Source organism: Grus americana, chromosome 8 (genome assembly GCF_028858705.1).
Source record: "Grus americana isolate bGruAme1 chromosome 8, bGruAme1.mat, whole genome shotgun sequence".
In the NCBI taxonomy this organism is placed as follows: domain Eukaryota; kingdom Metazoa; phylum Chordata; class Aves; order Gruiformes; family Gruidae; genus Grus; species Grus americana.
The window spans coordinates 23943362-23969084 of record NC_072859.1 but is presented as its reverse complement, the minus strand read 5'-3'; the positions used below and the strand labels follow the sequence as shown (position 1 = coordinate 23969084).

General features: G+C 40.8%; 1 protein-coding gene across 22 annotated transcripts in view; it reads right to left on the bottom strand.

Moving 5' to 3' along the window:
• Positions 1-25723, bottom strand: part of PTPRF (protein tyrosine phosphatase receptor type F) — a 388339-nt gene that overhangs the window by 177385 nt on the left and 185231 nt on the right. For all 22 annotated transcript variants that reach the window (XM_054833252.1, XM_054833259.1, XM_054833256.1 and 19 more), the window contains 2 exons: positions 21773-21918; positions 18883-19024 (listed from right to left, as the gene is read on the bottom strand). In XM_054833252.1, coding sequence (XP_054689227.1) covers positions 18883-19024; positions 21773-21918 — 288 coding nt within the window. The remainder of the gene's footprint in view (positions 1-18882; positions 19025-21772; positions 21919-25723) is intronic.

The following is a 25723-nucleotide window of genomic DNA, read 5'->3' as shown; positions in this document are numbered from 1 at the left end:
TTTGCAAGGTAGCCCACCCTGAGCTACTGCCTCATGTCACATCAGACATTTAAATAATAAATGGTAGCTCTGTTTTATTCAGTGAGGCACAGTTGAGGCTTTGCTAAATTTAACCATCCAATTAACCTAGCAACATTCATGATTTGAGAGTTTTCAGAGTTCACTACTTTTGAGGAGGAAAGCTCAGTTACACCAATTAACATTCTCTCTCTAAACTGCACAAGCAGCTACTTCCCAGGTCTTTCTGTGGTTTGAGAGGCAATGAGAACAACTGGGAGTCTAGCAGCGTCTTTTTAAGATTCCCATATGAAGACGACATTCTTCCAGGTAATGCCAACCCCCTGGCTTGCTCTGGGCTCACATAAAAATAGACATACTCTGCTGCTTTACCAGTGGTGAGAAACTGTTGCTGGCAAAAAATAAAACAAAACAATTTTCAAAGACAAGTTAATTTTGTACAAAATTAACTATGATGCCCAAACCTTTTCATTAGCTGCTGCACACAAAACAGTCACCATTTCTTTTTAACCTTAGGCTAAAACAAAACACACATATCTCCTGCTGGCACGATTGCACACATTTCTTCTGCAAGCTCAGTGCAAGAGACAGTATGCCCAGAGATGGGCAATGGAAATTCTTCAGGTCACTTCAACCCAACATATATACACGTCTACAGTATCTGAGCAGCAATCACAGTGAATCCTGTTACATCCAGCTGGCTTTCCCTCTCTATCACACACAAAGCTGTCTTTATAGAAAGAGCTAGCTTGTAGCATCTCTCCTTCAGTTTATGCAGATCACACTGCAGAGCACAAGAGTGCTCTGAATATTAAGCTACTGCATCTAACTTTTTAAAAAATAAATATATATGCTGAAGAGGAAAAACAGGGGAGACTTGGCAGATGCTATCTGGCTATTTTATTCCAAACCTCTGGTGTATCCTCACATGTCTTTGCAAGTAGGACAAGAACAAGGCACCTGCCCCGAAGCAGTGGGGTCTGAGCAGTTGCTTCTCAGCCAACACAGCTGCTACAAATTCAGAGCTTTTGCCTTCCAATTACCTGCCCCCAAGAACAAAAATACAAAGTGTATCATACCCTTGAGGCAGCACAGGGAATACAACTTTCCCAAACCCTGCTCTAAAATTCTGGGAATTTGTAATGGGTTTTAAAGCACTCATCCCTGGATTTCACAAGGATGGATTCTTTCCTGGACCTCTTCAGTTTAATCTCCTTAAGCCTGGAAGTTAAATCTTCATCTAGAGTGAAAATATTTTACCACTATAATCTAGTTACGAATATTTACACAATTTGCCCGAAATTCTCTCATTACAGCTGCCATTCTCAATTATTCACAGGTAGCGGTACATGCAGTTTCCGTGGAAACCTGCAGCTCATGACCAACTGATGCGCAGCCAATTGCCGGCGATGGGCACTCGAGCAGAACTGGTCAGCTGCGTAATTATGCTGATATTTGACCATCTTGAACATACATGTAGCAAAGGACTAGTGTACATTTCGGTGTCTAAATTTCAAACTTCTTAACTATTCCAGGAAGCAACCAAGACCCTGTATCTCCCAAAGCATAATAAACTTGATGAGGAGGCTGTAACTTTTATGACACATCGCATTTTCAACATTTCACTATCATTTTCTTTATTTACCATTGAAAGTAAATGTCGGATTACACCACCATAAAGCTGGTCATAAGTGATTCACTCCATTATGCCTCAGGACCTTCCCTACTTTTAACTAGGGAATCTGTGCCAGTAATTTGCTTGAAAATGTGCTGCCTTTTTTTTCCCCCTCTTTCTTTCCTTCCAGTAGTAGCTATTTTATTAAAAAAGTGAGTATTCACATGATAAAACTCCTTGTTCCTTAAGCTTCTTTCAGCATTTAACACTCTGAATGTTATGGAGCATCAGAAGCAGGTATCTTAAAAAGATGTGAGAAGCTCCTTGGAAATGCTGTTTGGGTTATACTAATGCAGAAGAGAATAGGAGTATATCCTTGTCAGGCAGAGCTGTGAAGACACGCAATATTAAATTGCTGAAGCCTGGCCATACAGCAAGGGCTGCCCAGCTATTATCCTGTGCTCTCTAAGACAACAGACTGCACTATTTTTCTGTTTGAAAGACTCACACTTCTCCCTGATATATAACGTTCTTCTGAGGTGCTGACTCTCTCCAGGCATCAGCAATGCTTCATCACCTACACATCATATTTTCACACAAGCTCCTTCACATTTTTTCCCCATGCAGTGCCCCAGGCTAGGGCAGAGGCTCTTCCATAGCGCATTCAGCAAGACACAGGCCTCCAAATCCTTCTTTTCCAATCTGGTCTTCTCAGGAGTCAAGCAACGATTATGCTGTAACCAATGATAGTCCTCGTGATCACTTTGTCTCTGTGTTACCTTGTGCCATAGATACAGGTTTGTCTGTATCCACCTACTGTCCTGTCTCCTACCTAGACTTTCAGACCCCTGAGGCAGAGCTCACTGTAGCACAGCATGTGCCTGCACGGCACGTTGTTTCATGGGGTTTTCTACGAGGCTCCACAATCAGAGCCTTCATTACTCTAATGATGCAGTTAATGGCCCACAAGGTTGCTGTGCCCTCCCTGCGAGCTGAACCTTCCTCCTCTGCTGCCATCCAGGAAACCAACTCAAATTTCACCACAAGTAAGACATCACAAGACTTACTTTTTTTATCCAGGACTTTTCCACTTAGCATAGTCTCAGGATTGGAGTAACAGATTATGTTTCTGGTGTAAAAACACTATTGAGTTAATCCCACATGAAGAAGAGCCACCTCGGGTACAGTTACAGAAGTAGCATCACGCAATCACAGCTAGATACTAGAGCAAGGAGCACTGCTCTGACTGGTGGAAATACTCAGCACTAAGAAATAAAACTCTAACTAAAGGCAACATTAAAAATGTTTGTTGCACCTGCTTTGTTCAGAATTTAGAGTCTGCCAAATGTAATTTCCAAACTATTCAGTTTGGAAAATCCTCAGAGCTCATAGAGGGAACCCTCTACACATTACTTAATAAAGCTAGACCAGTAAGGCATTTGCAAAATATCTTTATGAAAATCAACAGCTCTGTTGGGGGCACAGCAAGTGGAATGTCTACCCTGCACTGCTGCTCAGAGGACCTGACATGATAACATACAAACACATCCTGAAAAATGGCACTATGCTCCACTTCCCTGAAAACCATCAGCAGATCATAGGCAGACTTCTTTTATAAAAATATTGTGGTATATGAATAAACAAAAGGCTGCTATGGATTCTATTGTTGAAGTAGAAGGTCGTCATCTAAGATAGCTGACCAGTGGACTGAAGATAAGCACCATCAACCTAAGGAGCTGTACTTGTAGTTCAAACAAACTTTGGACTTCTGCATATTTGCTCCCTTAAATGGTACCCAGTGGAAAGGCAGTAGCATTTCAATTAGAAACAACGTTCACCTCCCCTTCCTGCACGGGACTGAAAAATAGCCTGGGAGACATGCTGGTGATGGGGAGAAACAGCAACAAGACTTCCTATGGTTTAGCCATAACTCTACTGAAAATTCTATTTAACTACAAAGCCTCAACTCTAAAGATCACAGTCTTTAATGACTATCTGTCAGGAGTGTCTTGAAGACAGAATGGTCTACTACAAGAAATGCCAAAATAACTTTAAAAATCCTGAAAGGGTCACGCTAACAGTAGTGCTACAGAGTCATTGTTAACTGCGTAACTATGGAGTCTGGGCAATTTCTGATGGTGAATCTTGTGCCTGCACCACTCTACCTGCTCTTCCATAGTAGCTGTAAATTAGCAATTAATGTCACAAGGAGATCAAGTTCAAACTTTGTTATTTGGCAGTGAGGTCCAGTTACCATGAAATCCAGCACTTCGTGTCTCAATAAACTGAAAAGTACATAAAGTAATGAATCACTAGGTTATATTCCAATTCTGCAGATTCATTTTTCAGCCACAGAAAAACAACACTTGCCAGGCTTAGAATAGCAGCACAGATCTAAAGGACAACAGTGCTGCAATTTTTTTAAAAAATGTATACCATAAAAGAACAGGTTAAGTGATAAGAGAAGGCATTTCAATTCTATGCTTCAATGAATATTAGTGACACAGTTGTTAGGAAGGTAGAGAAGATGAGCTGTCAAGTTTTGTGACTTAACTTATGTTTCAGGCAGTTTCGTTAAACACACCGATTTTTTTTTTATAGACACCTTTTATGTATTTGCCATTGGTCAGATGAAGAGACCATATGGCAGCACAGGACTAGACAGGACACCCCTGAAGTCTCTTGCCTTTCTGTATATAAAAGAGCAACAAAAGATCAAAAGGACCAGCTCTGTCTGGCTCAGCTCCACTCACTTCTCAATTTACTCCAGCATTGGTTATGACTTGCATAACTGACAAATAACATCTCGCTTCTGTTAGGACTAAACGTTCTAAGAAAAAAATGGGAAGCTGGCTTCAATCAAGTCTCAGTGGGTTCCTATCACTTACTGTCCTTCATTTGCACCAAGTAGCTCAAAATCTTGAACTGGGGAGCCTGAATATGAGGGCAGGTCCACTGATCCAGGGCTGAATTTTAGCGAGGTGCCATTGTAGCGAGTGGAAAATTGCCTTGGTGCTCAGCAGCTTTTCAGATTTCCCTTTGCTGGGCAAAAGCTCTTAGTCAAGTCTGGACATGAGGGCTGTGCATGCTCCTGCTGCCAAAATCAATGTAAGGAAGACCTGGGTGCAGCCTTCCACAGTTGCACAAAAAGGCCTTGGAGCTTTTCCCCTCATCATAGGTATTGAGGCAAGCTGCAAAGCACATCCCGCTTCAGGCCTGCTTCACAAACATGAAAGATCTTAGAAGGATTATAAATAACGAAGACAGGCTATTGCTACAAACTGCACAGAATTAAAGAGGCAACATCCAAAAGATTATATATGAATACAAAAGAGTACAAAGTAATCTGAACACAAGGATTTTGAAAAAACCCACCTTCTGAGTCACTGAGGCCAGTTCCCTCCTAGTGCACATCACAGCCTCCCCCCTGAAGTTTCATTTTTATCTAGTTTGACCCTGTGCACTGACTCACCTGGACAAACAGAGATTCTAGAGTTTTCCAGATGTGTTCTTGTTTGCCACAGGAACAAGCAAAAACATATGCTCGACCCACAAGACAGGAGACAGTCCTGGAAGACGGCAACTCAAGGGACTCACAATACTCATATAATACTGTGACAGAGAAGGCAAAGCAACTCCAGGGTGCTGCCCAGCCCTGTTTCTACTGGGTGAGGATGCATGATTTTGCTGTTGCAAACAACATGTGTTAGATCACAACTAAATAGACCAGCACTTTTTAGTAGGGAAGACACAAACAAGAATGGGTGCAATAAAGAGCTATTAAATCTAGGGTCCCTTCTAACACAAAGACTACATCAAAGGGCATCAAATGATATTAGAAATTAACAGGTATTTTTTCACAGACCACATAGTTAAGCTGGGAAATGTCTTGCTATGGGATATTATGCACACTAGAAGTTAAAGTTCAAAGAATAACTAGATTCTTCTTTCATTAGTTTGACTAGAACCACTATCTCTAGCTCAAAAATGCCAGAGGTACACACCAGTAGAGGCTAGAGAAGCATGTATTTGGAGGAATCATTGCTATAAGCATGCTTTGTCCTTACACCCTTCCCTGGCATCCAGCACTGGCTCCTGGAAAAGACAGTGGGATAGACTGACCTTCAGTTTGAATCATTGCTGCTGTTTCTTAAGGCAGTAAAATACAGTGTGACTTGCAATGCATGCATTTCCAGAAGAGCATGAAAATAGCATGGAGAATTTCAAGATGAGCTACAAAAGTAAGCCAGAAGCTAGAAAACTGGCCATACAACAGGGGCTTATGAAGCTCAAGCTATTCAGCATATTGAGAATTTACAGAAGCTTACATGAAAGAAGGGATCTCAGAGAGACAGGGAAGAAAAGAGCATTTACAGTCTCAGAAAGAACCAAATGGCTTGGATTAAAGTTGAGATTATACAGTTTCAACCCTTGAATTAAATATTAATCATTGGAATAAACTGACCAGTTAGTGCTGAACTCACAGTGGCTTTGCACTTTTTTCGATTACATAGTATTTAATTTCTTAAAGACATCTTTTAACATAGCTTTCAAAAATATCTGTATGGCTGAAACAAAGAAGATCCAAGTGAGAGGTGCTAGACATGGACCCTCTTACCACTGAGCCTATGGTCAAATTGGAAATGGATACAGAGCCAGGTACGTTGGCTGGTACATGCTTGAACTGATGCAGCCTGCTCTCCCTGGGTACTCCCTGAAAGGCCTGAAGCAAGAGGAGTCTTATGGGTTTGTCTGCACTAGAACATGGTATTAGAGACAGATCGTAAACACAAGGAAATGCGTTAACTGCACAACATGGACATAACCTTACCGTGATTTAATAGCAGGCATAGCTTGCCTCATCAATGCAAAGCCATGCCCCATCAGACAGACAACTCATCAGATACATATTTTGATCAAATACAAGTCTCTAGTAAGGACCAGTCTGAATAGAGGTTTGAATTAGCAGAAGAGGCTAGAGATAGGTTTAACAAGTTGTTTTACAGTGTGCTGCCACACATTGTTGAATTGCTGGTGCCAATCAGCCTGTAAGTCAATACACTGAAAGTTTTTGAGGTCTTCTGGGACCTGCTAGGACGAGATGCTTTAGATAAACTGAGCTGCTAGCAGTAAGCTAGGAGCCAAGTCAACGGCATCTCAGTGAAACTTCAAAAATTAAAATTCAGACTCCTGAGCAAGTCAGGAAAACAGTAAATCCTGCTTTTGAGCCTGACATGTTCCTCATGACTCAGTGCAGGAAATAACCCCATTTGCTGTAAGCAAACACCAGGAGAAAGCACGTGACATTGAAAAAGGTGGCAGCCTGCAGAAAGAGACAGACATCACAACGCGCATTTTGCAAGGCCAAGGTTGCTGGGAAAATCACATCCAGCTATCTGAAATATGGATAAAAGTAACAAAATAAGTACAAGGAGAACCAAAAGACTTTCCCTCTGCCAACCACAACAAATGTCTCAGTAACACAAAATGTCAGTTGGCACTTGAAGCACAGCGGATGGCCAGACAGAAAGCGCATTTTTAAATCATTAACACATTGGGAACACACAGATGTGCAGTACAACTACATCTGTGCATTGTAATTTCTACAGTAGTCACAACTTAATGAATCATCAATTGTGACAAGATCAATGAACCGAACTGAACAACAAACTAAAGCTAGTAAATTCATGCCCGGGGCAAGAGCTAAGGGTTTATTTTATTTTTTTTTTTAGCACTTCTTTCATTTTTAGTGTCTAATTACTAAAAACATGGATCCTCCAGAATCCTTCCCCCCCCCCCCTTCTGAAAGTCCTACTGCAAAAGATAAAGATTTTATTCGTGTTTGCTAAATTCAAGTATAGATACTACTTATCTGATCAGCAATTTCTTCCTCAGGACTATGAGCACATGGTAGGCAGAAGTTTTAATGTTAGGACATGTGCTACATGCCAATCAGGTGGACTCTGATTAAGCCTACCACCTCTAGGCAAAACAACTGCTATTTTTTCCATGAGGCCACAATATTCCTGCAGGCAAAGCGTCAGCTAAGGCTCTTTGCGATGCTACTTTTTGAAGGTACAAATTCACATCCAAATCAAGCAACCAAATCATTTATCTGCAAAGAACGCACATTGAGTTTCCCCCTGGCCTCAACCCATTCAACAACCTCAATGCTGGGTTTGTTGATGACACGTCTACATGCATAATCTAGCTAGGTTTCATGTCAGTGATATTCTTACAGAAAAAATAAAGCTGTCCTAACTAACTTCCTGGCAGGAGGCAGAAGACAACACCTAATCTTCTTACAGAGAATGGTCCATGCAAGGAGGAACACTCCCCGCTGACCTCTTTGCTCTGCCAGGTGAGCCATTTTGATCTCTAGCGTATGTAGGCTTTCAGTGGATTGCTACTTGCCAGGGCTTCAGCCTGGGCTCTTGTCTCCCTTCCTGACAGGCTCCAATGGACAGCAAGCTCTCTGCTTTGCCTGGCTTTTTTGTGGCACGTTAGGCATGGAACTCTATCTGGAAGGCACTTCCTCAAATTGCAGTGCTGCTGGCATGCACTGCTCTTCCCTGCTGGGATGAAGTGAAGGAGATGCAGGCTCACTTCAAAAGGCGTATTCCATTCCTCCTCCTGACCTCCTTTGTCTGCCCTTCTTTATACCGGATATCCTGTCAGCTTGGACTATGCATTCCCCAATTCATTACCTTCCCCTGCCACAGCTTTTGTTAATACCACCCTGTGGGCAGTTCCTGCATTTTTCATCAATATGTTTATGATTTCTGTTCTCTCTCCAAGGACTTTCTCCTCACTGGGACGTACTGTGGCATTGTCTAAATCAAAGAGATATAGAAAAATAAATTTCAATAGTGCCTTGCTTATAATAAAAGTACCATTTTGGAGCTGTAATACCAAAAAGAAAGACTTTGAGTTTTTAAGGTCTCCAACAGGTTAATGTTTCCAGTGCCTTTCCAGTGGTCCCAAAGTAGCTAAGAGGTCATAATGCCAGTTCTGTTGCATGTAGTGCTTTGTGCAGCTAGTTTTATTTAAAGCATTCTGCATCCTGTGCTGACAGGCACTCTTATCGCAAGGAAATTCCTCCCAGTCCCAGCTTGGAACAGCAACACAACAGTGAACATTTGTACACTACAGCTGGATAAAGTTATAGCTCTGATTGCTATTTAAACATCTCCACTCAACTCATACACCAAGAACTTGGAAAGGTTTCATCTAAGCTGGACCCTTGTGATAAAAGGATTGAAGGAACAGAGCACAGGATTAGCACGACAGATGAATACATTGTAGTGTTCTCCCATGGCATCATCCAACCTGCCTCATCAAGGCACTAGATGATCTTGAAAAGACAGATCTTATTATACCTCACACCCGCTGGTTTTCCTTAGGATAAAGGATTTGAAAGAGCTATTCTGGAGCTTTGTGCAGAAAGAATCTGAGCAGGTGAAAGTGCCAGAAGGAGTCACTACTTTATTATCCAACTGAAACATCCACAAGAATAAACAGCTGTTAGAAAACTCTATGGGGAAGGTGTTGTTTTACTACTACAAGATTAATACTTTCATAAAGATTCTCTGGGCTTCTAAGACAGCAAGTGGAATGTATGTATTTTAGATCATCTTTATACCAAACATTTTAGTCACTAACAGCTCAAATAACAAATTAACAATGAACGGTCACAATAATTACTTCCTTGCATCCAAAATTAGGGCCAATTATTCCTTTTGCTCATTATCTGGGCACTGCATTTTAATAAGCATCACAAACATAGAGCCTTCCTGACACCAGACTGTATAAAAACAAAACAAGATCAACAAGAGATCTGTAAGGACAACTAGATGTGGGACTTGTGAATAGGCATGACGCACAGAAACCGGCTGTCAGAATGATCAATACTACAGGTCTTTAATGCAAAGCCAGCTTTGTTTTGTACAGTCAACATCTCAGACCAAGACCAAAAGGTGGCTCATCGGTAGCAATTATGTGATTTTCCTTTTTCTGCAGGAGAGGAAGTTAAAGTACTTTGAAATGTTCTTTTCCACAGGTACAGTAGGTGACACATGAAGTATATGATTTCCTACATGGACATCCTCTCTTCTGGACAGCTGCTGTGGCTACAGATTTATTAGCATACATTGATATTCCAGTTTCATGGTTTTTTGGCTTTCATTTTAAAATAGTGATTTCTCCAAGAATGATTTAATTGGGGCTGTGATTGATTTTTTTAGTGAGAGCAAGAAGATAAGGCACAGAACATAAGCCCAAGATGACCGTATAGAAACTTTCTTGCATGCAGAGATTTATGCTTTTGTAGCTGTAAGCACTGCATTCCCTATGGTCGTGGTTATCACATTCTGTTCTCTCCATGCTCTATTTTCCATTTAAGAACTTACTCTCCAGTTCTATTAAGTGGATATATTCTCCCACTTCTGCAGAAGAAGTTATAGAAGATCACTGTGGTGCTATATCTTCTTAAGTGCCTGTGTAAGTCGTGGCATACCAGTAAATGACAACAGGTCACTAAGCTTTGAGCAAAGAGTCTCTCAGTTATGAGCAGATACAGAAGATAATTTTACCAAAGTAGTTAAGGACTCAGAAAGGCTTTTCAGGACATCTTGCTCTTGCCCTTCATTTTTTCCTTGGAACCATAGCAGATAATCCATATGGCATTATCAAGCAGTGTTTCCCATTAATTTCCAATAGTTCCAACAATGAGCTACTAACTCTTTCAGAAGGCTATTCCACAACCTAACAGACTTCAAAGACTCTACAAATACATACCAGCAACTAACTTTATTAGTCAGCAGGAGATATCAGCAGGACTGACATACAAGCTACAGCGAGCACATCTGTGAATAACAGGTTGCTACAGACTCTCTCAGAACGAGGCATCTTGAAAGAGATCCAGCAATAAGAAAGGTCTTTTGAAACATCTGATGATAAAGATCTATTATTTTAGCTTCTGATGGTCACCAGTAGATGTTAAATCTGACAAGAAATGGGATTTTTGATTCTTACAAGGTTTACAATTACAGTTACTCAAGTTATTTAAAGGAACTAACTGTTTGCCTGTTCCAGATGAATTAAATACATTTCCATTAAAGTTCCTTTTACAATAAGAAACCCATTAAAAGTTATAATTGTGGGGTTTCATATGTGTGGTTTTTTCTTCTCTGAAAGACTTCTAGATCCACATATACACAATTCATTAATAAAAGTATTTTCTTATGGCTGCCAGACCTCTAAACTCAATTTATTATCTGAAAGTCACCGGGTCCAGCCTCAGCCTAGTTATTACCAGATAAACATTTTAAGAGCCAAATCAGGACTCGCTGACACCTAATCAACTCCACTCTCTTGTTCACTTTTTTTTTTATTAGTAGTGCAACAATGATCTCTATCAACAAGTTCCTCAAATATCAGTTTTGAAATGACTAGATGCATTAACAACCTCTGCACAAAAGGCGGGTTTTAAATTGACAGTGTTGTAGAGATGCTGTAAAGAGGACAGTCAAAAAAATCAAGCAAGAGCTGCCAAATCACCTTAAGTGACAGGGATAATAGCAACAAACATAAGAAATACTAAGAATTTTTGCTATAAGCCTGGCACATACTGCTTGGAAACAAGAGGAAACAAGACAAATACAGGTGCATTAGTGAAACAGAGAGAAGCTATGCTAGCCAGTGACCAACTGAATGAAAAAAGCAACTATGATCCCAGCATACATCTGACAGTGTATCTCCAAAATCCATGGATCCCTCAGTACTTTTGAAAAGAAACTTGCAACATTCCTTGTGTGGACACCTTTAGTTGGGCATTCAAAAAAAAAAGTACTTGAAATCAAACAGGAAGAGGTGCAGAAGAGGACCACTAAGACCAGGAAAATTGAAAAGATTGGCAGATAGTCTATGAAATGATGTGGGGATTTTACTGCCAGGAGAGGCTAACTTGGCCATTTTCTGATACCAATTAGAACATTGGCTAGCACGTATCTCAACCTAAATACTTACATTTTCCCAGCAAACGTATTTACTCCAATCTGTTACATTACACCTATGTTATTCTTGCCTTTTCTTCCTTTGTAGTATCTAGTCCAAAAAGCTTATGGGACATCTCCCCCTTGGCAGCATTCACTTTGTTGGTCCACTCTCTTTAGTCTAGGCCTGAGTCAAGGTTTCCACCTTCATTTACTGTCTACCAACACCATGAGAATCCCATCCCTGCCTAAGCTTTCAGATGTTGTTGTGGCCACAGGGGTCAGGGCACGTGGGAATGCCAGCCTTTCTGCAGTGATGTGAAAGGCTGCGCTGGTGGTTGCTGCCTCCCAGCTGGGACCGATGATCTGTTCCAACGGAGAGTCAAAACAGATTAGTTTAAACCACAGATGATTTAATCTAACCTGTCTGATTTCAAACTGGAACAGAGACACAGAAACAGTCATCTGGCCATCCCTAGTCTCAGCTGGGAGACGGTAACCCACAGGGACACCTCCCCAACAAGACAGGAATCTGCCTGTGTGAGCGTATCTCTGTCAGAGAGTTAAACTAATCTGTTTGTGCCTCATTTACCTATTGGAATAGGCCGCACGTTTTGATAGCAGAGCAGCAGTAGAACAGCCTGACATACTTTCCATGACAATCTCTCAGGAAGCTGTAAGATAGCATAGAGTGAAAAGCAACCTGTGTCTACACCCTGAGCCCAGGAAAAGAGAGAAAATAATGCCCAGGGCTCAATTATCAATTTTCATAACAGACAGAAGTTACCAGTTGGTTGCCATGAGGCTCTGAAGGAGCATCCATGTTTTTGAATTACCTTCACAAGGGACTTGAGAAATGGAGTAAGTAGAAAGGAGACAACTGTTATTGGCAACAAAAAGCCTTGGCTGAACATGATTTCCAGTACCAAAGTCAGCGCTTATAAACTGCTGAATAAACTTGGAATAAATCAATTGTGTGAGACAAGAAGCTCTGAGAAGTCTTTTTACAGGATATAACTGCACACCTACAACTTCAAGTTAGCTAGTATTTGGCAATATGAACCCTGCATTAGAGCTTTTGTAGAATTCTGTAGAATATACTTCCTTCTCGTTTGTTTGACACTTAAAGCTCACTTGTTTTTAACTGGGAAGTCCTTCCCGAATTGCAGGTGCTGCTTTTGGGTGTTGCAGTATCATTGATGCCATTAGCTTGCTGGTAGGAATGTGACAACATCCCATCCTGTTACAGATGTAATCTCACAGGACCTTATTTGAGAGGCAATATGCAGAAACAGCCATTTGCTGTAAAAGAAAAACGTTCTCAAGATTAAGAGGTCAATACCTTTTCAGACACAAGGTTTTATGGGAGTGCACAGCTCCAAAGGGTTCAGCTTGGCATTAACTATGTGATATTTCATATAAAACTTTTCAAAGGTTTTATTTCTTGCTTCATAAACTTGTGGAATGAACCTGGGTGTTAACCTTAGTGCATGGTAGTCTTCTGATGGAACTTGCTATCATGGATACATTATATGGTTATGTGCCATTAGTTAATCATTTGAACAGAGATAAGAAATGGAAATTACGGCATTTGGGTCTGATACATTCTAAAGATCTGCTGACTCTCCTGTTTGGAGGAGAGACCAACAACACTTAAAACTTTTCTTCAGCTGAGAAAATTATTTCTTTGTCTCTCGCTCACAGCCAAGAAGGTCTTTCTTGTTAAATTTACCAAAAAGAAACTGTAAGAGACTAACGTTCTTACTGAATCCAATCTTTGAAAGTAAATAAATAAAATGAAGAGAACCAGGAGTTTCACACCTGGATTGAGATGATAGGTGCTCTATATACACCATAAATTAAATAGCTGAAACAGTTCTTCAGATACTGTGACAGTCTAGGTATTGACAGCATGGGACATAATGGTGATAAAAGTAAAACAGTCTGTAAATTTTCTTAGTCTAATTGAAACAGATCACCAATTCTGCTCAGTCTTCTTTGTGTAATGGGACGAAGAGGCCATCTCTTTCCCCTTGAACTTTTAGGATTCTTCTAGTCACTGTTCAGTACTTGAGAAATGACTAGAGTTCTTAGCAAGGACGACAAGGATCCTAAATTGACTTAGCAGACCAATACTATGCAATCTGCTGTCGAGCAGCACAATACACTCTTTCATTGTGAACAGTGTTTATACCTTAATAGCATAAGTCCACGTGAGCTGGGATTTACGTTCTTCTAGGTGACAGCCTGAACTTCTCAATGAGGCCATCATGAGTAATTGGCTTAATGTTTCCCTTTTTAACAAGCATGGGACATGCCATGATCTAACACAAAGCAAACATGTTTGGGCTTCTTCACGTCTTTGTGCATCACTGTATTTCAGGATATGTCCCTAAGCAGTGAAGCAGGTGGAGGCTCACTGTGCTGCAGCTCTTGGAAATGTAGTAGTTAGAGGTCCATTAACTGCCTGCCTCACAAAGAAAGAATTATTTGGATTGCCTGTGTAGATAGAGAGCAAAGAACAGGAGTAGGATCTCTGCCATCACAGCAGTCTTTCTTCCCAGGGAGAGACCAAATGAAGTTGGAACAGTTAATGAACATGAACCGTGTAGAGGAAAGACCTGTCCTCCTCTGACCAGAGACATGAAGAGAATACTACCAATCCCAGGAGCAGCAGGGTATGGGGAGCCTTAATTCATTTACACAATCAGAATGAGCGCATCCAAATGGATTCAATTTCCCTTCTGTAATTGTTTCAATTTTACAACACATTGCTAGAAATTCTTCTTGGCAAAAAGATGCAAAAGCAATGAAGACAAACATGAGCCCAAGTACAATGATCCGCCTGATCCTTTTGTAACTAACCAAACATAAACAAGGATTAAACATAGCTAACTTCTGTTTACTATTCCAATGACAAAATCACTTTTAGAAGAGTGTTTACAAAAGGGGCATATTGTTTCAGGCCTTCTGAGATCTAGCTCTCTACAGAAATCATTTGCAACAGTCAAATGTTTATCATTTACAGCATTTCAAACAGGGTAACCCCAGGAACTGGAATGCAGCTGGCAGATGGTAAAAGAAATTAAGCTCGTGACATGGTTCAGTAAACAGCAAGTTATGATAAGGTGGAGGTGCTTCCCACCCCGGGACAACTGCTGCACTCGGGAACTTCCTAGGGCTCCAGTGAAACACACCAAAACTTCCCCGACTTCTGACAGTGCAAAACCAGCCAGGAAAACAACTTGCCAGCTTACCTTGAGACTGAAAGCCAGTGTGCAAGCTACCCTTTCCCAGCTCTTCTGTCTGTCCTCTTTACCAGGAGCTGCTCTCCTGTGGAGCCTGGCAGCGCTCTCCAGGCACATAACTACACACCACATGATTAGGAGTCTGGGATAGGGGCACAGGGGATTTGTATAGATCTGTGCTGGAAATGGAAATTGGAGATGGTATTTTCATTTTCATTTAACCTACTTAAAAACAAAGGGAAATGAAATTGAATATATTCAGTGTCACTTGGATATGACTGCATGCTCTGGGTTACAGAAAAGTGAAAAAAACCTGCTTGCAGAGCATTAAAGGACCAGTTACAATTAAATAGTTTCCCAATTCTGGAAATCAAAACCTGTAACCAAATGTCCAAGTTGGAAAGTCCTGGGGGAAGGGACTGATAATATACTTTGTATTTGAGCCTCCTTCCTTTTCCAAAGAATCAATATGCTCCTCCCTGCCCCTTGAAGATTTTTTTATTTTTGCACTGCTTTTCCCTATCTTCCTGTTGGGTGGAGACTGCTAGAAACCACAGACTGAAGTTACACTTCGGTGTACAAACACTGTTATCATCACGTTTCCTAATGCAGCCGCAATGCTGAACACACAAGTCTTGTGGAAGGACACCGTGTAGACACTCCTGCAATCAGCCTGCTGCCACATTCTTCCACGCTGGCATCCTTCCTACTCACAGTTCATATAATCTTCCTATTTAAAAAGCTCTGTAATTCTCAACATTACCACTGAATAATATATTTATTAATTTGTTAGTGCCACTAACTGTCCCCGAGGCTTTTCTTGGGAATGTGTGTCAGCTTATTGATTCTAGCCCTCCCCTCCCTGCACTGCTTTCCTCCTCTGCCAGGCAGGCAGGAACGTACTTCTGTGCTGCTTCAGGTCATAATTGGAAAAAAGACAGAAATGTTCAATATGACTCATACATAATTCAGCTTATCAGCTACCCAGGAGAAATGAGAAGAGAAGGTATATGCACGTCTATTTCTCCTACTATCAACAGGAGAAATAATTTCCAGTTACACTAAGTATACGTAGTTTGGTCACAACCGGATTTGCAGTTAGAAGGGAAAAATGAGAGACATGGGAGCAGAGAATGAAAGGGTAGTAGGGAACCGAACTGTTAAAAGAGATTCACTTATGTGAGATTTCCCGATTCCTCCAGGAGACTAGACTCATGCTTCTCTCTTAATATTCAGAACGGAATAAGTTGGCAATTAGAAAGGATTACCTGCCTCTGATCTGTAAAACATCGCAGAAATCTAAATAAAATAAAGCTCCAGATTAGTTAGCTACAAAGACATCTAATAACAGCCTGCTAAACCCTGACTGTGACTTCTGGATTTAATGTTAAGGCCTATGTTCTAAAGAGCAAATTGTGAAGAAGCATTAAAACTTATTGTTATAAAGGATTTTTAATGTAAAAATCAATATGTGCTGCGTATTTAGCAGCATGTAACCATGAGGACGTCTATGATAGAGCTTTGTCATGCACCAGGGACTACTGCATTAGTCAAATTCTTGAAAGGAAGTGCAGAATCTCTGCATCATTCAAACTGCCACCTGAGAGCAATTACCGAAATTATTTTAACCCCAGAAGCAGAGGGAAAATCCAATCCTAGTTGATAGTCTTGAGAGTATCAAGGGTTCCACATGAAATGTGTCATTTTCAAATACCTCTACAAAATTCTTGTTAGGAAAGCGATGGCATAACAGAGAGGTGGGGCACTTACCACTATTTTTTGGAGGCCATTGAGACTAAACACAATCACAAACAGGGCACTGAATTGCAATATCCACTTTGCCAACATGTAAGCAAACAAAGGGATATTAACAATAAAAAAAAATTTTCACACTCCCAAAATAATCTAAAGCAGGTAAAACAGAACAATAAGATATCATGACTGAAAAAAATACAGACCTGTCCATAGAACATCTCGGAAAAAAGAAATATAAACCATTTTTTAAAAATACGGATACATCACAACAGAAGTCGTCGTCTTTGTCAGTTAAGCCAACATAAGAGGCACAAGTAGCTCTTCATCCTCTGTAATCAAGGTCACAACTCTATATGCATAAGCACATACAAACTGTTATACAGCAAATGTTTCTTAATTTTGCCCATTATCAGAGTGCCTAGCAAGGGGTCGATACTCTTCAATTAGAGAGGAAAACAGCCCCTCAGCCTGTGGATCATTTTTGACCTTATGGGATCATGTTGAACTAGCGTTACTCCCAATTAAAGGAAGTTTCCAAACAAAAAAGCAGGTCCTGTGCCTGACTGGTAGTGACTTTTGCTTCTGTGGCTCTTTGTGTGCACGCGTGTCTTTTCCTGTCTCTGGTGTTTCCTAACATTCCCTATTTATGTGGTGGTCTGCAAGTTTTAGCTCATCAGGAAATCAGCGGGAGCACCACGGAGCTGAGAAATGTTGTTGTGCTCCTTTATGCAATGCATGTCTCTGTAGGCCTTTGAACATTTAACACAGAGCAAATAAATTATTAGTGCGTGTGTGCATGTGCATACATATCGAAGATACATAAAGGCAACTGCAACCAAAGGAAACAGGAATGTGTTTGGAACAGTTGGGTATTCGAGTATGTAGTATCACAAAAATCCAGTTGCAAGAACCATTTAAATGCAGATCTGCACATAAACTGCTGAAAGAGCTCCACTGAGCTTTATGCACTCACATATGCGGCTGCAAAGACAAGAAGTAACAAAAAAGATCTGCTTTTTTCCCCAATAATTTTCAAGTCTATAGCACCTGTTATCCTATTCTTAATAATACTACTACTGAAGAGCAAGCTGATCCTTTAAGATGCCCCACCTCCAGAAACAAGATACACAATCACATCAAGTATTGAATGATTTCTATGATTCCCATCACCACAGTGTCTGAGCACATTACAGTTGTTTACTGTATTCTTTGTCACAGAGCAGAGAGGAAAATATGATTACCTCTATGCTATAAATGGGGATGGGAGAACAAGGGACATCAGGTAACTTGTCATGTACAGCTGGCACACTCACTATTGGGATAACCAGTCTCCTCTGGTTCAAAACCATACAACAATAAATGCTTTCCAGTCTAGTTTTTTCATTACTATCCAATTCATATTGGATGGTATATTCAATACATCCATATACACCAAGCAATTTGCCTAATCCTTTTCCTGCTTGTCTTAGTAAATGCAAGTAAAAAAAAAATCCATTCAGCCAAATGCCCTGGATTTGTAACATCTCAGTACATTTACAAAATCCTATATATGTAAACAAATATTACAACACATCGATGTGCTGAAAAAACCCGTATTTCCTTAAAAAGACAGTAATGCTGACAATCTAATATAAAAACATCATCAACTGATCACAAGCCTTTTATATCTAATACACTGTTCTTCCACAATACATGCCATTTAGAAGAAACAACATAGCAAGCAAAATAAAACCTGCTCATACAGTCTTTAATGGGAGAAACAGAATAACAAGTTCTGACTACAGTGAAGAGTAAACCCAGCTAAATTCCACATCAAACTCAAAATCTGAAGAATAACCTGAAAATCTATTCAAGAACTGTGCCAATTTAATCCAGAAGGTGCAGCAACATAGATTAAGTTTCTGGCTGTCAGATACAATTCTTAGATACCCTGAAGACTGGTATTATATCAAAGCAGACATGAGAAAAGTATACAAACGTCTCTTTAGCGAGCTCTCCAAGTTAGAAATGACACACCTCAGACAATAAAACTGGAATACTTTAAAGAAAGTTCAGAATCTGCAATCCTTTCATGATTATCTGAAAAATACTAACTTCTGTGACTAAGAGAAATTACAGCAAACGATACAGGATGAAAACAGCTTTTCCAAACCAAGCTAGAATATAACAATGTCATTTAAAACCACCACACCAACATGTAGCTGCCAAAGCCATGCCTTCTGCCACCTAAGGCATGAAAAAACTTCCCACTTACCTTCTAACACTGTTAATTTGGCACTCGTGTTTATCTCCCCAACACTATTGGTTGCTGTGCACTCATAGATAGCTTCATCTCGATGAACACGCAGGGGCTGTATCCGCAGAACTGATCCTGATCCATCATCAAACTCAATAACCTTTAGCAATGAAAAGAAAGCACTTTACTGATATCTTCCGCAACAAAACCAAAAAGTCAAAACAATCCAATGGTTAAAAACCAAAGGCCAAAACAAGCCCTGTAGCTATAAAGTACCATGCAATTAGTCAAGCATTCCAAGTCCAGAAATGCAAAAACTTCAGAGTCAAGAACATATTTGCCCTCTGAGGAGGCCAGAACAAATGAAGATCCAACGAGGTTCTTTATGAATCAATTAAGGTTGACAAATTATCAACCTGGTAATAAAGATGTGGATCTGATGATTTAAAACATCTGAGCCATATTTGCACTAATGGTTTTACTAATCACACTGATAGCAATTTAGTGCCAACTTTCACCTTGATGGAAGAGCAGAATGATATACTCCTGTGGGATTACCATGAAAATAGTAACAAAACTAGAATAAAACCTTGAGCACCTACAGTGCATGCTAACTCCAGCAGAAAGTGAGGAGTTTTAATGTCCTTCAGCATTGGGTACTTTGCAACTCTGGCATAATCAACAATGATGTAATTACGATCCCTTCCCCAGCATAATAAATTAAGTCCTTAATAAATCATTGCCTTTCCATCCATCCTGCTAAGCTGTAACATGCATTACTCTAACTTCTACATGGAAGAAAGAGGTATTTGTTAGTTTGCAGCTGGATCAGTATAAGCTATTCCTTAATGGCAACGCTGTGAAGGCACAGCCTCAGGCCACTGTTAATGCCAAACTCATCCTTCTCCTATTACTGAGCACAGCAAAAGTTGGAAATATTAACTCTACTGCAGATGGTGACAGCATGAGGGAAAGGCACAAGCCCCCCTCCTGTCACTTGGGAACTGCAGAGGAGACAAAAAGACTACGCTATACTTGGTTCCAGGCGCATGTAATTCAGTTTAGGACCTATAGTACCCCCATGCAAACCCTTTACCGTATTTTCAAGAGCCCTGTTTAGGAGTGCTTCTCACAGCATAAAGACCAAATGAGGGAAAACAGGAAGGAGCAAAATAACATGCACCACAGGACTCTGCAGTGACAGAAGAATAGAAAGAAACCAAAAGGTAACCAGGACCACCAAAAATCCTTTATTCCTCATGCTGGAAGGAATAGGCCTTCTGTTCTAAGTAATAAAAACAGCTTGCAAAAAAACCTAATTTGGGATCAAGTAGCAGCAGACAGGATAGAGAAATGTGACCATCACTGTAGTACATTTTAAGGCATTATTTTTTTCTTTTGAATACCCAGTTTTAAATTACACATGAAAACTGTGACAAAATGCTAAACTTTCTATAACCTTTACACAAGATAGGGCTACTGCCAAATTTTACAACAGGACAGAGTCAGATGCAGAGATTAATTCACTTCAGTGATAAGGACTAAAATCTAAGAGATGAAACAGCAGAAAAGCTCTTTTGGCCTTACTATCCTTTGAACAAACACTATGTGAGAGGAAGAGAGCTACAGCTACTAAGGACCTGACAGACACTGACCAGAAATGCTGTTCATTTGCTAACGATGGGTAACTCTTTTGTGTAGTAACTCAGCATGTGTACATCAGATTTGTTTATTCATTTTTTCATTTACACTGAATTCCAATTTTCCTCCAAATAAAGATTAGCTTAGTAATGAGCTAAAATTAATAGCTATACAGCAAAAAAAAAAAAAAAAAAAGATATTATTCACTATCTCCTAACACAATAAAAATGCCACAACTATGTATCAAATCTGATGTGAATAAAGGTATGAAATTGCTCGTACAAATGCATATAACATGGCATAGCCCTCTGGTCAGCCACAATAAGCACCAAATTCACTACGAAGGTTATATCTACTTACAAATTAGAATGTTTAAATGGTTACTATACAACAAAACTTAACCTTTATTAGGGAAAAATAACAATGTAAAACAAGATTAAAATTGATTACTTTGATCAAGGTTTTCTGCTCACATACAAAATCATGATTAAAATTGGTGACTTGAATCAATCCATTCTGGGCAAAGTCATCTTGTGCTCCAGTCAGAAAAGCAAAAACATCAAAGACGGGATTAGAGAAAGGCAGCAGAATGGTAGAAAGGTCACATTTCCAAGGGCAGTTTTAGAGAAAAGAGCCCAACTCCGAAAAGAGAAAGTGGAGAAAAAGGTGGAGAAAGTCAGTGAAAAGGCTATTTAAGAATACTATTTAAAATACAAACCAAATTGGACCCTTTTTCAAAAGCATTTCTGATACCTGCTTTTCCCTATTCCTTTCTCTCAGACTTTAGTTCACAGGGCAGTCAATTCACCCTTCAGGATGATTTCGCCATTCCCCTTCCAAAGGCATTTGTGGGAGCGGTGGCAGTAGCCATCACTTAGAAAGCCTTCCTATAGCATTTTGGCATCCCGCTTTTGTATATCATTGGGGATGGCACACCAAGGAGGTGCCTTATCAATTTTTACAATGAAAACAGAAAATTACTGCCAGATCCAACTCTTATCTGCCATCCAATTCAGTGTAAGCCCCAGTCTCCCATCTGAAGAACGATGCCTTATGTGTGTGCTTCCAGCATCATGCTCAAAGGACAACGCCTGCTCTACAGATTGCATTGCTGCAGGGAAGGATTTTACTCTAGAGCTCTAGACTCTGTATTGTAGTGATACAGAGATACCCGGGTTGCAGTGATGATTATTATGTAATTAAGACCTGCAAGCATTAGACTGATTACTCAATTTTTAAAAAAATTTTTTTTTTTTTTTGTAATTACCTCAAACCGCTGAGAACTGACTTTCTTCCCCTTCTTCATCCATGTGATACGAGGTTTGGGCTCTCCTGTTGCCTGACACACAAAAGAGGCCACTCCTCCAGAAATCCCAATCTGATCTTCAGGAGCTTTCATAAACGTTGGCTTGCCTGGAAAAATAACCAAATCACCCCCATGAGGACACAACATCAGATAAGCAAGGAATGTGTCATGTTAATCTAAATTATAAGATAATTGGTGCTCTTACTACAAATCCAGGTTGAACGGCCTCAGCCACACAAATTCAGTGCAGACTGCAACATGATAAGCACAGTTTCTGCTTCAGTACCTTTTTTTCCTGAAATGAATAAAGTCCATCTGGCTTGCCAGTAAATGAGGGCAATAGAGGGCTCCCCTGGTCCCCTGGGCATTCATTCAGGTATATGACAATTTGGAACCATTTTTATGGTTTATTTTTTTCATAAATGGATTTTTGCAGATTTATAACATGGTCATAGCACTAAAAATTACAGAACAGCTGACACACCAAAACTACAAAATGTACCATACGTTGACATTAGTTTTCCTGAAAGCTGTTAAGACACACGTCAGAATTAACAGATACAGTTTTAAGTACACAAATAAAAACGTTTAATTTTGTTTTAGATGTGGATTGACATAGAAATCCTACAGTCTATAAGCATCTGGAAGCCTGCACAGGCTGGCCTATGCTTGGTAAGAAAATAATCACTAAAAATGAAAGTCAGCAAAGAAACCAAAGTGACATTCAGGCCTGAAAGACTCAGCAAAAATGAAAAAAAAAAAAAGTCACGTAACATTTTAATAATCAATAAAAGAAGTTCCATGAAAATACAGTTGTGTCATCTGGATTTACGTGACAAACTTGGATGGATAAAACTAGGCATCCAGGTTGAACATTTATATTCTTCTTCTGTACACAAGAGAATTTTGCAATACGTATTCAAAAGGTCATTTTGAAACACTGCTTTTTCCAAGTGAAAAGTGTCTGATGATCCTGTATCCCTATAAAGCACTAAAACATTTAACTCCACAGAGGGAGAACAGAGTCCACCCATGATGTCATTCAGCACACAGGCTGCACGAAGGCCACGTTTCAAATACATAAACCACCTCAAAGATTAACCTGACCCATAAATGGGGCAGAGAAAGCTGCTGGGATGTGAAAATGAGTGAGAGGAGAAACCTGTTCAATCCCAAGACACTGAACTAACATCCCCAGTGGAGCTGATGGTGGTTCCGCATCTTCACATTCTGGATGTGTCTGCAAGTATGTGCTTGAGGGAGAGGGGAACCAGAGCCTCTGTGGAGCAGATTCAGGCCTCTAACCTGGCAGAAAACCAATTTTTTTATTCTTTTCCAAGCAGGGTAGGGAGCACAGTGGCTCAGGGCAGGATCAGATGGGGCTGGGGGGGGGGGCGGCAATGGAAGATGGCACCTCCCCCTCAGCAGCTGCATGCTGGCACCTGCCACCTGAAGCTGCGGAGTGCAACTTCACCCTTAAACAGTAATCTGTGAAGACTTTGCTAAAACTGCAGGACTCTCCTTAATCCCAGTTTCACCTTCTGGTTTAGCCCACACTAACTACTTACGCAGACACCCACAGTCCCTACAGCGTGGCACGAGGTGACTCAGCATGCACAGCAGCTCGACCAAGTGACGTACTCCACTTGCTGCTTCTGACAAAGCCCAGAGGCCAGGCTCTGCCCTACTCCAATGTGTGGGGACCAGACCAGGGAGACTGCTGAGGGCCCAGGATGCATCTTGCTCCACACACACACCATCGTCACTGTCTGTATGGGGTGTAGGTGTGAAGGTGGTGGCAGGAGGGAGATGCGGGGGGGTCTCTGTGAGGAGACATCAGGGCTGCCCCATCCACAGCGAGTTCCACAATGACGCCACAGCAGGGCACAGTCAAGCTCACCACAGAGGCACCGCCACAACAACAGGTTTAAGAAGGGGCAAAACACCTCACAGCTGTGAGGTAAAAAGTGTGAGGAACAGCCCTGTGAGCACTCACGTCAGAGGGGGAGAAGGAGCTCTGAGTGCTGGAGAAGAGACTCCCCTGCAGCCTGTGACAATGCCACAGTGGAGCAGGTATGGCCCTGCAACCCTCAGCTGGGTGGGCATCTGCAGCCGGCCGAGGTCAACTCACCGCAGCTTCAGAGTGAAGGACAAGGTCAGACCAGTTGGTACCACGTGGAGAAGCAACCGCCGGCTGAGGACACGCTTAGCAGAGAGGGGCTGGTGGCATGCCACTCCCGAGGCAGCAGGACAGCAGATCCCTTCAAAACTTGCACCATCAGATGCTCAACACAGACTGTGGTTGTGTGTGAGGGAGCCCACCAACCACCTACACAGACCACAGGCACCAGGGGACACACTAACCCTGAACCCAGGTGATCTGCAGGTCACAGATGAGACAGTGAGCTGCAGGTGAGACCTCTCTGATTGCTGCTTGCTTGGCTTTATTTCCAAAAGGCCTTTGCAGATGGTGGATCCACGTGCTCTGTCCTTGACAAGCTTCTGTGAAGGAATATCACCGATGTGACCACAGAAATTCACCACACAGGTGTACTGAATTTTGCCATCCTTGGTGAAGGGAGTGCCGGGACTGCACAAAGAAAATAGCTCAAAACTCAAAAAATGTCTTTTAAGACATGCGCACAATGGCTGCTGTCTGCAGTCTTTGGCACATTGTCCTGACATGAGCAACAAGCAATTATTAATTGTGCTTGCTTAACTGATGCTGATTTCACATATTTACTCATCTATAATCATGTCTATTTCTACTTAGTTTGTATTTACATATATCTGTGTTTATTCACCTCTCATCTATCCTAGTGAAATGTTAATTTACTGTTCAGGCTGGTAGTGATTGCAGTGTGATTGACTGTTTTGCTATGCAGTGTGCTGAGCTGATGTCTTGTATTGCATTTCAGCAGTTGATTTGTTCTTTTGATTTTCTGTTATTTACTCTATGATCTTAGTAAAATAGTGTAAATTTTTCAAATGACAAATACAACAGAATTAAAAAAACTTCTGTCCTTGAAAAATACAATGCAATTATATCTCTGACTGTACACCTACTCCCCAGCTCGTACACTGAGGACTTACTTTACTTTTGTACATTTTAAAAAAATCAATACTATTAAAAACCAGAACAAAAGGAAACTGAATGTTCACTAGCAGTAAAACCTAAAAAACCTGCTGCCTTGTTCGGCTTGAATTTACATTGCTGTAATGAATCTTTTTCTTCTGCACATTTAATTGAGCAACACTGATTTTTGGAAAACATCTAAATCCACTGAGACTGGTGACAGAAGTATACCTGTATATAAAACAAATTCTTACACAGTCTGGGAAAGGGTATTACTATAAAGCCATTTTAAACATTTGTATGCCCTAAAGTTTTGAAATGGAAGGAAAGTACCAATTAAGCAAACCTAAAATCCCTGAGTCCTGGCCCCAGGACAAGAGAGTCGGGCATGGGCATACATATTTTTATACTGATTGGTAACTGTTACAGCAAATCCCAAAACTTATCTCAGTGAGAGCTAACAGAAGTGCAACAGATCATCCATTAAAATCTTTATGTCTGTGGAAAATGCAAATTAAGTGGACTAGACTACCTCCTCCCCTCCAAACACCACCTCTGTAACCCTACTGGAGGAAGCTGCTGTGGAACACACAGAATCACAGAATGGTTTGGGTTGGAACAGACCTTAAAGATCACTAGTTCCAACCCCCTTGCCATGGGCAGGGACACCCTCCACTAGACCAGGGTGCCCAAAGCCCCATCCAACCTGGCTTTGAACATCACTAGTTACCTCCAAAGTGCAGCAGTAACAACCACTAGGGACAGGGCCAGGTGATGGTCCAAGGAGTCTTTTTTTAACCTGTTTTGAGTATTTGCACTCTTAGGGTAGCCCTAGA